Source organism: Erythrolamprus reginae, chromosome 2 (genome assembly GCF_031021105.1).
Source record: "Erythrolamprus reginae isolate rEryReg1 chromosome 2, rEryReg1.hap1, whole genome shotgun sequence".
NCBI lineage: Eukaryota > Metazoa > Chordata > Lepidosauria > Squamata > Dipsadidae > Erythrolamprus > Erythrolamprus reginae.
The window spans coordinates 28,808,119-28,822,536 of NC_091951.1; the positions used below are offsets into that span (position 1 = coordinate 28,808,119).

Sequence of the window (14,418 nt, forward strand, 5' to 3'; positions counted from 1 at the left end):
TTTTTCATATTTTTCTATTTTTATTTTACAAACTTTACATTTATACATATACCACATCACCATGTTACAAACATGCACATTTTTCCAATATATCATAAACAAATATCCTAAATTTGCACTTAGTATTATCTCCCATTTGTTTTCCTTCTATATTTCATTTTACTAGCCTCCCTCTATCTCCTTCTCTTCCATCCACCTTTTCTTTCTCCCTCCCCCTTAACCTTCTTCTCTCCTACCTCGCTCTCTTTCCTGTATGAGTCCTCTGGTGTTGCACCAGGTGGGAACTCTGACTAAAACCTTTCCCACAGTCAGGACATTCAAAGGGTTTCTCTCCTGTGAGTCCTCTGGTGCTTCACCTGGTTGGAATTATCCCTAAAAACGTTTCCTATAGTCAGGACATTCAAAGGGTTTCTCTCCTGTGTGAATCCTCTGGAGTTTCACCAGGTGGGACCTCTAACTAAATCTTTTTCCACAGTAAGGACATCCAAAGGGTTTCTCTCCTGTATGGTACCTCTGGTGTTGCACAAGGCTGGAATCAATGTTCCCTCTAATTTTTTTCCGTTGTGGGCGGAAAAGTATAATGTCTGAGTGGCACATTTTCAGGCCTGGGCGTGAATCGGTTAGAAACAAAAGGGGGGTCACTTTTCCTCAGGACACACAGCAACGGTCATAAATATGAAACGGCAGTAACGTTTTGATCCTGCGATCATCAGGCTGCTGCAAAGATCCTAAGTGTGAAAAGTGTGCATAAGTCACTTTTTTCAGAGCCGTTGCGTCTTTGAACGGTCAGTAAATGAACCATTGTAAGTCGAGGACAACCTGCCTTCTCCCCTAGATGTTTTCTGTGGAGCTTCAAAATGGACTCCTGATCTGCTCTCTAAAAAAGTGCACTGGTCAGACAGATAATCCTCGACTTCTGTTCTGACCCCAATGGAGGCCAACGTTTCTATCTCCTGAGTAAGATGGTTATTAAGTGAGTTCTGCCTCACTTTATCACCTTTCTTGCCACAGTCGTTAAGTGAATCCCTGCAGCTGCTTGTCAGAAGATCCCAAAAGATGTTCACATAACCCTTGAACATTGCCACCATCATAACTACGTTGTCAAGTGTCCAAAGTTTGATCCAATAACCCCTTTATTTTTCTAACAAAGTACTTCCTTCCTAGAAGGAAGAATAGAAAGAATAAAATGGAAAAGGGGATTAAAAGGGGATACAAAAAAAGAAAAAAGAAAAGGGTTCCGTTCAAATTTCTGCTCAGATTAAAGAAATTGGACTTTGAGAAGAGTTGATTAAGCTTGGAGTATTGTTTTCTTTGCTCTTTTTAAATTTTTAAAAATCTATTTAGATATATGAATTTAGGAATTGCTGATCTGTTTTAATAAATTCAGAAGCATTGATTATAATAAGATATGTAGTAGGTGATAGTGATTTGGATTAATGCATAAATGGAATTGAATCTGGAATTGTTGCAGAGATTAATGATATTAATGATTTTTACCTGATTGAAAATAGACAATATTTAGAATTTTTTCCTTTTTTTTCTTTCCTCAAATTGAAATTTAAGATTAATAATTAAGTAAGAAATGTAGATAAGTATTAATTGGCTAAATGTTAGATGGGCTAAAATAATTTTTAAATATTGGATTAGGTAAATATACAGCTGTATTTAGAGGGGGGGAGAAGTCCTTCATTTATTTTTCCTTCCTTCCTTCTTTTCCCATAATTTCTCCTTCCTTCCTTCCCTCCCTTTCCTCTCCATTTCTCTTTCTCTCTCTCTTGCTTTCTTTCTCTCTCTTTCTCTGTCCCCCCTCTTACTCTTTTTTCTTTCTCTCTCTCTCTCCCTCTCTCTCTGTTGCTGTCTCTTACTTTCTCTCTCTCTTTCTCCCCCTCTCTTTCTTGCACTCTCTCTATCTCTCCCCATTTCTTTCTCTCACCCCCCTGATGATCATCGTGCTGGCAGGCTGGCACGGGGATGGGGAGTGCGCGGGGCGCGGATCCGTGCTCCGCCCCAGACGATCATCGTGCCAGCGGACTGGAAGGGGGATGGGGATAGGGACTTTTCTAGGGATTTCCTTCAACACAAGGAAAAACTTCGCTGGCCTCCACCCCCAACTCCAACGCCCGGCTCCATTGTACGCGGTCTTGAAAAAAGCTGCGTGGGGGGTTGTTTTTGTGTGTGCGGCTGTGCGGCCGTGCGGCTTGCAGACAACATTGGCTGGAATTGCAACTAAATATTTTTCCACAGTGAGGACATTCAAAGGGTTTCTCTCCGGTGAGTCCTCTGATGTTTCACAAGACTGGAACTTTGACAAAAACTTTTCCCACAATCAAAACATTCAAAAGGTTTCTCTCCTGTGTGGGTCCTCTGGTGTCTCACCAGGCTGGAATCATGACTAAATCTTTTTCCACAGTCAGAACATTCAAAGGGTTTCTCTCCTGTGTGAGTCCTCTGGTGTTGCTGCAGAATGGAATTGCGACTAAAACTTTTCCCACACTCAGGACATTCAAAAGGTTTTGTGTGAATCCTCTGGTGTTGCACCATGGTGGAAATGCAACTAAAACTTTTCCCACAGACAGGACATTCAAAGGGTTTCTCTCCTGTGTGAGTCCTTTGGTGTTGCACCAAGTTGTAACTACGACAAAAACTTTTCCCACAGTCAAGACATTCAAAAGGTTTCTCTCCTGTGTGAGTCCAGTGGTGTAGCACCAGGCTGGAACTGCAACGAAATCTTTTTCCACAGTCAGGACATTCAAAGGGTTTCTCTCCTGTGTGAGTCCTCTGGTGTTTCACAAGACTGGAATTTTGATTAAAACTTTCCCCACAGTCAGGACATTCAAAGGGTTTCTCTCCTGTGTGAATCCTCTGGTGTTGCACCAGATTGGAATTGCGACTAAAACTTTTCCCACACTCAGGACATTCAAAAGGTTTCTCTCCTGTGTGAATCCTCTGGTGTTGCACCAGTTTAGAATGGCAACTAAATTTTTTCCCACAGTAAGGACATTCAAAGGGTTTCTCTCCTGTGTGAGTCCTCTGGTGTTTCATGACTGAAATTCTGACTGAATTTTTTTTACACAGTCAGCGCATTCAAACGTTTTGCCTTTTGTGTGGGTACTTTGCCAGACTGGAATTCTCTCTTTGAGGCTTTCCTCACAGAAATGATGTTCAACTGGTGGTATTCCTGTAAGGGCATCCCTTAGATTCTCACACCCTGAGAATTTCTAATGAAATGTTCACACAATCTGCACAGTCATATGTTTTCTCCCTCATGTGTGTCTTCTGGTATACCACCATGTTGCCATGCTCACTAAAGCACTTAGCACATTGGGAGTTCTTTTGTGGCTTCCCTGTTCTGACCAGTTTTTGCTACATTGAGATAGAGTGCATGGCTTTTCTCCTGTCTAGCCGCTCATTGCATAAACAGCTGTGATTTGTAATCTCTTCGTTTTCCACAATAGGCAAAGCTATGATGCTTTTCCACAGCTGAGTTCATCAAAAATATGGACAATGCCTTGTTTAGTGGTCCTTTCATTCAAGCCGTTTTCTTCTTCGCAGGGAGACGCCTGCATTCCTCTCTGCTCTACACGGCTTTAGTACTGACCTTTTCATCTCAACTGACTTTCAGATATCTCCCTTTTTTGCTGATTGAAAAATAATCTCCTTTGACTTTTCATGTCACCTATTCCTGAGTTCTGTATAATTTGCTCATTCGATCTTGAAACCTTTCTTGATTTTCTCTCTCTTGTCTTAACAGCTGCTGGAGGAGGAGGAGAATCGTATGGTTTTCTAAAAGAAATGGAAAATGTTTTTATTTTTCGCTCGATTTTCTTCCCTTTTCAAGGTTGCTTTTTATTTCAATTGTCTTGAGAGGTTTTATTGCCATACTCTTTGTCTGTAAGATTCAAAGAAAAATAGAAATTTAATGTTTATAAAATAAGAGATGATGTGAAAAAAGAACTAGGATAGTGCGATTTCGGCCTTGTTCTGGCCTCATCAGCTAGCCATACCCATACACACACACACACATACACACACACTCACGTATGTATCTATCTATCTATCTATCTATCTATCTATCTATCTATCTATCTATCTATCTATCTATATGTTTTTGTAGATTTTCACGGGTACAGGTATGACGGTCTTGGTATATTCGGGTTTCTTCCCATGTGGGATTCAGAAATTTCTGGCGACGTTTTGACGAGGTCCCACTCATCATCTTCAGGCTGATACTTCTGTCCTTGTTCTGTGTGTTCGCCCTAGAACAAGGACAGAAGCACCAGCCTGAAGATGATGAGTGGGACCTCGTCGAAACATCGCCAGAAATTTCTGAATCCCACATGGGAAGAAACCCGAATATACCAAGACCGTCATATATATATATATATATACAGTGGTACCTCGTCTTACAAATATCTCTACTAACGAACTTTTCGAGATACGAACCCGGTGTTTAAGATTTTTTTGCCTCTTCTTTCTAACTATTTTCACCTTACGAACCCGAGCCACTGCCACTGGGATGCCCTGCCTCTGGACTTCCATTGCCAGCCAAAGTGCTAGGATTCCCCTGAGCCTCCCCTTGCTGGGAATTCCCGCCTCCGGACTTCCGTTGCCAGCCAAAGCGCCCATTCTTGCATGGCTGGGATTCCCCTGAGGCTCCCCTCGATGGGATTCCCTTCATTTTCGCCAGCACTGCTTGGAATCCCAGCAAGGGGAGGCTCAGGGAAATCCCAGCAATGCAAGAACAGGCACTTCCGCTGGCAATGGAAGTTCGGAGATGGGGATTCCCAGTGGTGCAAGGCAGAAGGGGTGACTTTTGGGATGGGGTTGCACGCATTATTTGCTTCTACATTGATTCCTATGGGGAAAATTGCTTTTTCTTACAAACTTTTCTACTTACGAACCTGGTCATGGAACAAATTAAGTTCGTAAGACGGGGTACCACTGAATATATATGTATGTATCACATATTTTTTGCTGAAATTTTAAAATTAAGGGAGACTAGGATGGCACCATTTCGGCCTTGTGACGTTCCTTCAATATACCAGGGTGATCCAATATAAAAAACACACACACACATATATGTTTTTTCTGTTGGATCACCCTGGTATATTGAAGGAACGTCACAGCTCCTTTTTGCCTCTAGGCCCAACCCAGGACCATTTCAAGGCAGTTAATTTATTCATAGCCAACAAACTATGTTTTGTATGTATCACATGTTTTTGCTGAATTTTTAAAATTAAGGGAGACTAGGATAGCACTATTTCGGCCTTATTCTGGCCTCATCAGCTAGCCATACCCTTACTGGGATTTGATCCTGGGGCCTCTGTCCTGTAAGGCAGAGAATTAACCTCTAGGCCACCAGATCTGATCCCTTCAGCTTTGTACCAGGGAGGAGCTATATGTTTTTTCTGTTGGATCACCCTGGTATATTGAAGGAATGTCACAGCTCCTTTTTGCCTCTAGGCCCAACCCAGGGCCATTTCAAGGCAGTTAATTTATTCATAGCCAACAAACTATGTTTTATATATATCACATGTTTTGTCTGAATTTTTAAAATTAAGGGAGACTAGGATAGTGCTAATTCTCTGCTTTACAAGGCAGAGGCCCCAGGATCAAATCCCAGTAAGGGTATGGCTAGCTGATGAGGCCAGAATAAGGCAGATACACACACACAGACACACAGACACACATATATATGTGTGTGTGTGTGTGTTCATAGGTTTTCACGGGTACAGGTATAAAGGTCTTGGCATATTCGGGTTTCTTCCCGTTTAAGTTTCAGAGATTACTGGTGATGTTTCAATGAGGTCTCACTCATCGCCTGCAGGCTGGTGCTTTTGGCTTTGTGCTCCCTAGCCTAGTCTTAATTTTAAAAATTCAACATGAAAGTTTGGCGATGACATATGACGTCATCGGGTGGAAAAAACCATGGTATAGGGAAAAACCCCGCAAAGTATTTTTTAATTAATATTTTTGAAAAATCGTGGTATAGACTTTTCGCTAAGTTTGAACCTGCGAAAATCGAGGGAACACTGTGTATATATGTATGTATGTATGTATGTATGTATGTATGTATGTATGTAGATTGTTCTGAGTTCGGGTTTTGCCCCGTGTAATGTTTTGAGTGTCTATGCGACATTTCGGTGAAATCACATTCACCATCATCAGGCTGAAGTTTTGAGCTTTGTGCTGTTGTAAATATGGAACATTCCATATTTACAACAGCACGAAGCTCAAAACTTCAGCCTGATGATGGTGAATGTGATTTCACCGAAATGTCGCATAGACACTCAAAACATTACACGGGGCAAAAGAACAATCTACATACATATACCCATGAAAATCTACGAAAACATATATATATATATATATATATATATATATATATAAAAACAATGAAAAATCAAATATGCCCCAATACTAATCACTTAAATTATTTATGATTCATAGAAAACTATCGAGATCCAGGTTCAAATATCCATTTAAACCATAACCTTTTCTTTTTCAAATATCCATTCAAATTCTGTTTTATAATTAGGTCAATCAAGCATTCTTAGCAATGCAAAGAACTATCATCAAATATATCTTGCACTGCTGGGGGTAAATTACATAATTGTAGATATTGTGCTTCCCCAAAGATAAGACGGGCCTGTCTCATGATGGGTCGCAATTTGGGGGGGCCAGGGCAGCTGGGGTGCAGGAGAGGGGGAAGGGCGGGGCTGAACATGAGAGGGACATCTTGCCTGTACTGGAGTTTAGCAGCTCTGTGTGTCTCTCGGCTGGTCTCTACATAAAAAGACATTGTATGGTACAGAAATTCTTCCGAATGTGAGAAGTTATTAATTGCTTGCCCTGTGACCAGAGTTTCTGTACTTTCAAGCTTTTCCCCCCTAAAGAGACCAGCCGACAGACACACAGAGCTGCCAAACTCCAAAACCAGTAATATTTTATAACACCCCTCTCCTCTATCTCCTTCTCTTCCCTCGCTACCTTCCTTATCCCTCTCTCCTACTTTCCTCCTCTCTCTCTCCCTTTCTACTTCTTCATTCTCCCTCTTATCCTTCCCTGAGTATATCTAATCAAAATCCATTTTGTGGTTAACAGACTAGCAATCCAGCGTCAGAACTATTTCTTAAACTTATATCTTTTTCTTTATCTATATCTATATTTTAAATTTATTCTTCCAGGTAGGTCTACTATTGCTCTAATGCTGCCTCCTTCCTCCTATTTTTGTCACCTGGATCTACCACTTCTGATTTTATTTTCTTTAGCAAAGATTTTTTTATTTTTTCACTCCAATCACATATGCAAAATAACAGAACACTGACATTGAAATACATTACAAAAAATTATTTTTCCTAATTACGGTAATCACTATGACTTAACTTCCAAAAATAGTCATTATCTCTCATGCGTCTGATTTTAGGCCATATTTCTCCCTCCCATCAATTGGTATCTTTGCTCGTCACTTTTTTTTATAGTTCTATCATTTCTAGATGATCTACATTTTTAATTTCTTCTCCCCTTTCAAATCTCCCTTCCAACATTCTAACATTCTAAATTTTTCTTTTAAATCATTCTATATATGTAAACAAATACAATTCTGCTCATTACTATTCCATCCCTTAGCTATTAACATTTTAAATTCCCGAAAACAAAAAATCCAACTTATAAATTATATAAACTTATATAAAAACCTTTAAGAATATTGATGTAAAATTGTATTGTATACAATTTTGCTGTGAAAGATGGTAGTATTCATGGTGCCCAGGACTGCTGGCAAAGCCAGGTCTTCACGGCCTTTCGAAAAACCTTTATAAACAGGTATACAATAAGGTATAATAATTGTAAAAAAATTATATCACATTCCACCATCAATCATCCATTCTCTTTTAATCTCTCAAATATTCCATTATTATAAATATTTCCCTTCCAAAACCACTCTTTTAACCTTTTCTTTTTCTTTTATTTTTGTACCAATAACTTCCCCCACTCCTTTTCTCCCTTTTGAATATATTATTTCTGTACATATATTCTCAATCCCTCTTAATCTCTTCTCATTACCCTTCCTCCCTATTACCCCCTCATTTTAAAACCGCATCTTCTGATACTAATATTCCCTTCTTGTTTTGTTTTCCTTGTCACTGGCAATCCCAGTGTAATTATTATAAATCGCAACACAATCATCAAACAGAAGTCCCGCAAGGTCCCTTCCAACTCTCTCACAACCCCCAGTGATGGAGCAACCCACAACCTCTGCAGGGAAGCCATTCCCAAAGAATCAACCTTAACTTGAGATTTTTCCAATCTTCCCACCAGCGGAAAATTGCAGCAACCAGTTTCACAGCGTACAGCAACAGGGGGCTTAAATTTGGGCACGGGAGGAAACTGCAGCAACAGCAGCTGACACGCTTCAGCCCACTTGCTTCTCTGCTTCCAGGCCGTGCAGGAAACCAAGCAGCCAGACTTGCTCCCGGACTCTCCCCCCACCTGCCTCCAACTCACCTTCCATGTCTGCTTCTGTCCTCGGAAGAGCCCAAAAGCCGCTCTGCACCCCACCTTCTTCCCATGAGTCTTCCGGAAGTGGAAGTTCCTGTTTCTTCCCTCCTCTTATCTTTTCTAGCAATTCGGTACTCGATGGTTTAAACTCCTCTATTATGCACGTTTAAGGCACAGATGTAATCTATCCGACTGCCGTCTCCTGATAGCGGCAGAAAAACACACTTGTCCGGTCTCTATCTACGGTGTTTGCAAGATGTTTTCACTGTATAAATGCTGTCAAATCGTTTTTCCCTTCTAGCAACTGACCTTTGAAAGTGAACCAAGTGAAATATGATGCTATTTGGGTTACCAAGATTAGATAGGTACTGAGCCCTAAATTTATTTTATTTTTTTAAAAAAAATATTTTTAATTGATTTAAAACAACCCAATGTACAAAATACAAAACATACTTATCTAAGAGACCATCATACACCAAAAGGGGAGGGGAATTTTTCCCTTATATTAATTTTTTTAAGGACATATTTTATTTATTAGTCAAAACATGTACATGATAACAGGCATATTAACTACCCCAGAGATTAGGACTGCCCCCACCCTACTTGCCTTTCGTAAATTTCTTAAAACCCACCTCTGTCGTCAGGTTTGGGGGAACTGAGACATCTCCCCCTGCCTATGTAGTTTTTTGCATGATATGACTGTGTGTATTTTATATATTGGGGTTTTTCTTTTTAGACTTTTTAATGCAAAAACTGTTATTTTAGATTTTAAATTATTAGATTTGTTACCATGTATTGTTTTTATCACTGTTGTGATCCGCCACGAGTCTACGAAGAGAGGCGGCATACAAATTTAATTAATTAATTAATTAACCACATAAAAGCAAAATAAATATAGGTAAATTTGGACAATAGGACAGGGACCTCTTAGGAAAGGGGTGAGGTCGACTTTAGGTTAAAGTTTTTGGGGTTTGGGGAAGAAACCAGACTCAGGTAGTGAATTGATCACTCTGTTGCTGAAGTTGTATTTTCTGCAGCCGTGTTTCGAGGCGTTTACATTGAGTTTCAGTCTATTGTGTGCTTGTGTGTTGTTGCAGTTGAAGCTGAGGTATTCATTGGCAGGGAAAACATTATAGCAGGTGATTTTATGAACTACATTTAGATCAGATCGAAGGCGACATACCTCTAAATTTTCTGAGCCCAAAATTTCAAGTGTGGTGGAATAAGGTATTCTATTGTGAGCAGAGGAGTGGTGGACTTTTGTAAAATATTTCTAGACTCTCTCAATTGTAAATGTTCATGAAGGTTTAAAGAATGACACAATCAGCGGAAATCAAAACTATATCCCAAAACTTCAAAACTGATTTCCCAAAGCGTTCCCCATCTATCCCCTCGTCCAAGTCATTGATGAAGATAGTGAAGAGTACTGGGCCTAAAAGAGAGCCTTGGGTCATTCAATACATATATCCCTCCATGTAGATGCAGTTAGAGTTTAACTTCTTTAAAAATAACAAAAAACTAGAAAGATGGTTAGCATATAAAATGAAAAACAAGAAATTGATAATTAGGAGATGAGAACAGATGTATGCAATTTCGAAATGAGATTAAATAATAATAATTGAAGAATTTAATGAAAAAATAGGATAAAGAAAAAAATTCAGAGTAAAAGATAATTTGGCAAGAGCTAAATTACCAAAAGTGCCTGAGAATATTAAAAATAGATTAAATGAAAAAATAACAATGGAGTTGATGGAGGTGATAAAAAGAAAAATAATAATAGTAGGACCCCAGGATTAAATAGATTTCCAGTAGAGGTTTATAAATTCTTACAAGATATATTACCTGCCAATTCAAGACTTCTCTAAAGTCTTGAAATGTTCTCTCATGTGAATTTCCTTGTGTGCAATAAGGGATGATTTATGCTTGAAGTGATATCCACAGATTGGACATTTCAAAGATTTCTCAATGGTGTGACTCCTCTGCTGTCTCACCAGGCTGGAATTATAACTAAAACCTTTCCCACAAAAAGGACACTCAAATGGTTTCTTACCTGTGTGAATCCTCCGGTGCACCACGAGGTTGCAATTCTGACTAAAACATTTCCCACACAGGACATTCATTATTTTTCATATTTTTTTTATTTTTTTCACAAACTTTACATTTATACATATACTACATCACCATGTTATAATTGTGCACATTTTCCCAATACAGTGATCCCTCCATTATCGCGAGGGTTTCGTTCCAAGACCCCTCGCGATAATCGATTTTTCGCGATGTAGGGTTGCGGAAGTAAAAACACCATCTGCGCATGTGCGCCCTTTTTCCATGGCCGCGCATGCGCAGATGGTGGAGTTTGCGTGGGCGGCGGGGAAACCTGGGTTTTGTCTGCTCGCTGCTGCTGCAGCCGCCCAGCAGCTGATCTGCTCGGCGGCGGCAGCGAGGAGCTGAATCGGTCTTTCCCCTTTGCGTGGGCGGCGGGGAAACCCCGATTTGGCTCCTCGCTGCTGCCACCGAGCAGATCAATTGCTGGGCGGCCGCAGCAGCAGCGAGGAGCCGAATCGGGCTTTCCCCTTTGCGTGGGCGGCGGGGAAACCCCGATCTTCGTCTGCTCGCTGCTGCTGCAGCAGCAGCAAGCAGACGAAGATCGGGGTTTCCCCGCCGCCCACGCAAAGGGGAAACCCCGGCTCCTCGCTGATGCCCCCGCCCACCCGCCCGCCCGCCGCCCGCCAGCAAGAGGGGGAGAGATAGAGAAAGAGAGAGAAGAAAGAGATGAGAGAGGGAGGAAGAGAGTGTAAGAGAGGAAGAAGCAAGATAGAGAAAGAGAGAGAGAAAGAAAGATGAGAAAGGAAGGAAGAGAGTGACGTCATCGGGTGGGAAAAATCGCGATATAGCGTTTCGCGAAGATCGAGATCGCGAAAATCGAGGGATCACTGTATATCATAAACAAAAATTCTAAATTTGCACAGTTACTTTTATCTCCCATCTGTTTTCCTTCTATATTTCATGTTACTAGCCTCCCTCTATCTCCTTCCCTTCCATCCACCTTTTCTCGCTCTCTCCCCCTTACCGTCTTCCTTCCTACTTTGCTCTCCTTCCTGTATGAGTCCTGGTTTTGCACCAGGTTGGAATTATTACTAAGATCTTTCCCACAGTGAGGACATTCAAAAAGTTTCTCCCCTGTGAGTCCTCTGGTGCTTCACCAGGTTGGAATTATCCCTAAAACTTTTCCCACAGTCAGGACATTCAAAAGGTTTTTCTCCTGTGTGAGTCCTCTGGTGTTTCACAAGGCTGGAATTTTGATTAAAACTTTTCCCACAGTCAGGACATTCAAAGGGTTTCTCTCCTGTGTGAGTCCTCTGGTGTTGCACCAGGTGGGACCTCTGACTAAATCTTTTTCCACAGTGAGGACATTCAAAGGGTTTCTCTCCTGTATGAAACCTCTGATGTTGCACCAGGCTGGAACTGGAACTAAATCTTTTCCCACAGTCAGGACATTCAAAGGGTTTCTCTCCTGTGTGAGTCCTCTGGTGTATCACAAGGTGGGAACTGGAACTAAATCTTTTCCCACAGTCAGGACATTCAAAGGGTTTCTCTCCTGTGTGAGTCCTCTGGTGTTTCACAAGGTGGGAACTGCAACTAAATCTTTTTCCACAGTCAGAACATTCAAACTGTTTCTCTCCTGTGTGAGTTCTCTGGTGTGTCACCAGGTGAGAACTATGACTAAAACATTTCCCACAGTCAGGACACTCAAAAGGTTTCTCTCCTGTGTGAGTCCTCTGGTGTCTCACAAGGCTGGAACTGAAATTAAAATTCTTCCCACACTCAGGACATTCAAAACGTTTGTCACCTGTGTGAGTCCTCTGGTGTTTCACCAGGGAGAAATTACGACTAAAACTTTTCCCACATTCAGGACATTCAAAGGGTTTCTCTCCTGTATGAGTCGTCTGGTGTTGCACCAGGTTGGAACTTTGACTAAATCTTTTTCCACAGTCAGAACATTCAAAGGGTTTCTCTCCCGTATGAGTCTTCTGGTGTTTCACCAAGTTGGAAATGCATCTAAAATTTTTCCCACAGTCAAGACATTCAAAAGATTTTTCTCCTGTATGAGTCCTCTGGTGTCTCACCAGGCTGGAATTCTGATTAAATCTTTTTCCACAGTCAGGACATTCAAAAGGTTTCTCTCCTGTGTGAGTTCTCTGGTGTGTCACCAGGGAAGAACTATGACTAAAACTTTTCCCACAGTCAGGACACTCAAAGGGTTTCTCTCCTGTGTGAGTCGTCTGGTGTTGCACCAGGTTGGAATTACGACTAAAACTTTTCCCACAGTCAGGACATTCAAAAGGTTTCTCTCCTGTGTGAGTCCTCTGGTGTCTCACAAGGCTGGAACTGAAATAAAATTTTTTCCCACACTCAGGACATTCAAAAGGTTTGTCCCCTGTGTGAGTCCTCTGGTGTGTCACAAGGAACAAATTCTCACTAAAATTTTTCCCACATTCAGGACATTCAACGGGTTTCTCTCCTGTGTGAGTTCTCTGGTGTGTCACCAGGTAGGAACTCTGACTAAAACCTTTCCCACAGTCAGGACATTCAAAGGGTTTCTCTCCTCTGTGAGTTCCCTGGTGTTGCATCAGGTTGGAATTTTGACGAAAACCTTTCCCACAGTCAAGACATTCAAAAGGTTTCTCTCCTGTGTGAGTCCTCTGGTGTCTCACCAGGATGGAATTCTGACTAAATCTTTTTCCACAGTCAAGACATTCAAAAGGTTTCTCTCCTGTGTGAGTCCTCTGGTGTAGCACCAGGCTGGAACTGTAACTAAATCTTTTTCCACAGTCAGGACATTCAAAGGGTTTCTCTCCTGTGTGAGTCCTCCGATGTTTCAGAAGGCTGGAATTATGATTAAATCTTTTTCCACAGTCAGAACATTCAAAGGGTTTCTCTCCCGTATGAGTCCTCTGGTGTTTCATGACTGAAATTGTGAATTAAAAAAAAAAGAATATTCATTATACAGATCTGATATCATACCAAAAATATCAATAATCATGCGAATCCTTTCAATATTAAATCAGGTTTCTAGGTTAGACAAATCTTATAGGAAAAAAATCTTATAAAAAAGGCTAGTAATTGTCCAAATTATATATCCTTCCAACAATTGACCTACTATAGTCCAATTTATTTCCCTTTTCTTCTTTCTTCTTTATTCCTTGTTAGCATCAATTTTTAATTCAATTAGTTCAATTTTTTTAATGTGTCTGTATATATGTATTTGACTTCTATGCTGCCCAATCCCGTAGAACTCAGGGCGGCTTACAATAATATAAAACAATACAATATTGTATTGAAAGAAGTCAGTATTAAAATGAAACACACTAAATTTATAAACCATAAAATCCCATAATACACATTTATGCTCAATCCAATCGATCTAACACACACACTTATCAAATCAATACAATTTTGCTGTGAAAGATGGTAGTATTCACGGCAGCCCGGACTGCCGGCAAAGCCAGGTCTTCACGGCCTTTCAAAAAACCTTTTAACTAAAACAATTATACTGATTATATAAACTTATAAACAGCTAATATCGTTAACACAATTAGGTATAATAATTGTAAAAAAATTATATCACATTCCACCATCAATCATCCATTCTCTTTTAATCTCTCAAATATTCCATTATTATAAATATTTCCCTTCCAATACTACTCTTTTAACCTTTTATTTTATTTTTGTACCAATAACTTCCCCAACTCCTTTTCTCCCTTTTGAATATATTATTTCTGTACGTATATTCTCAATCTCTCTTAATCTCTTCTTACTACCCCTCCTCCCTATTACCCCCTCATTTTAAAACCGCATCTTCTGATAGTAATATTCGCCTCTTGTTTTGTTTTCCTTGTCACTAGCAATCCCAGTGTA

The 14,418-nt window shown here is 40.4% G+C and overlaps 1 protein-coding gene and 1 pseudogene across 5 annotated transcripts in view; both read right to left on the bottom strand.

The window, feature by feature from the left end:
- Positions 1-14,418, bottom strand: part of LOC139163064 (zinc finger protein 180-like) — a 15,317-nt gene continuing 899 nt past the window's right edge. Inside the window, exons 1-3 of one of the 5 annotated variants that reach the window (XM_070744006.1) lie at positions 8,506-8,579; positions 7,733-7,812; positions 1-3,889 (exon numbers count right to left, since the gene is read on the bottom strand). In XM_070744006.1, the coding sequence (XP_070600107.1) occupies positions 2,254-3,042 (789 nt within the window). In that variant the 5' untranslated portion in view covers positions 3,043-3,889; positions 7,733-7,812; positions 8,506-8,579 and the 3' untranslated portion in view covers positions 1-2,253. Of the gene's footprint in view, positions 3,890-7,697; positions 7,813-8,505; positions 8,580-14,418 lie in introns of those variants that run through there. The other 4 variants (XM_070744007.1, XM_070744004.1, XM_070744005.1 and 1 more) reach the window with 4 other exon arrangements.
- Positions 11,502-14,418, bottom strand: part of LOC139163079 (zinc finger protein 850-like) — an 18,530-nt pseudogene continuing 15,613 nt past the window's right edge.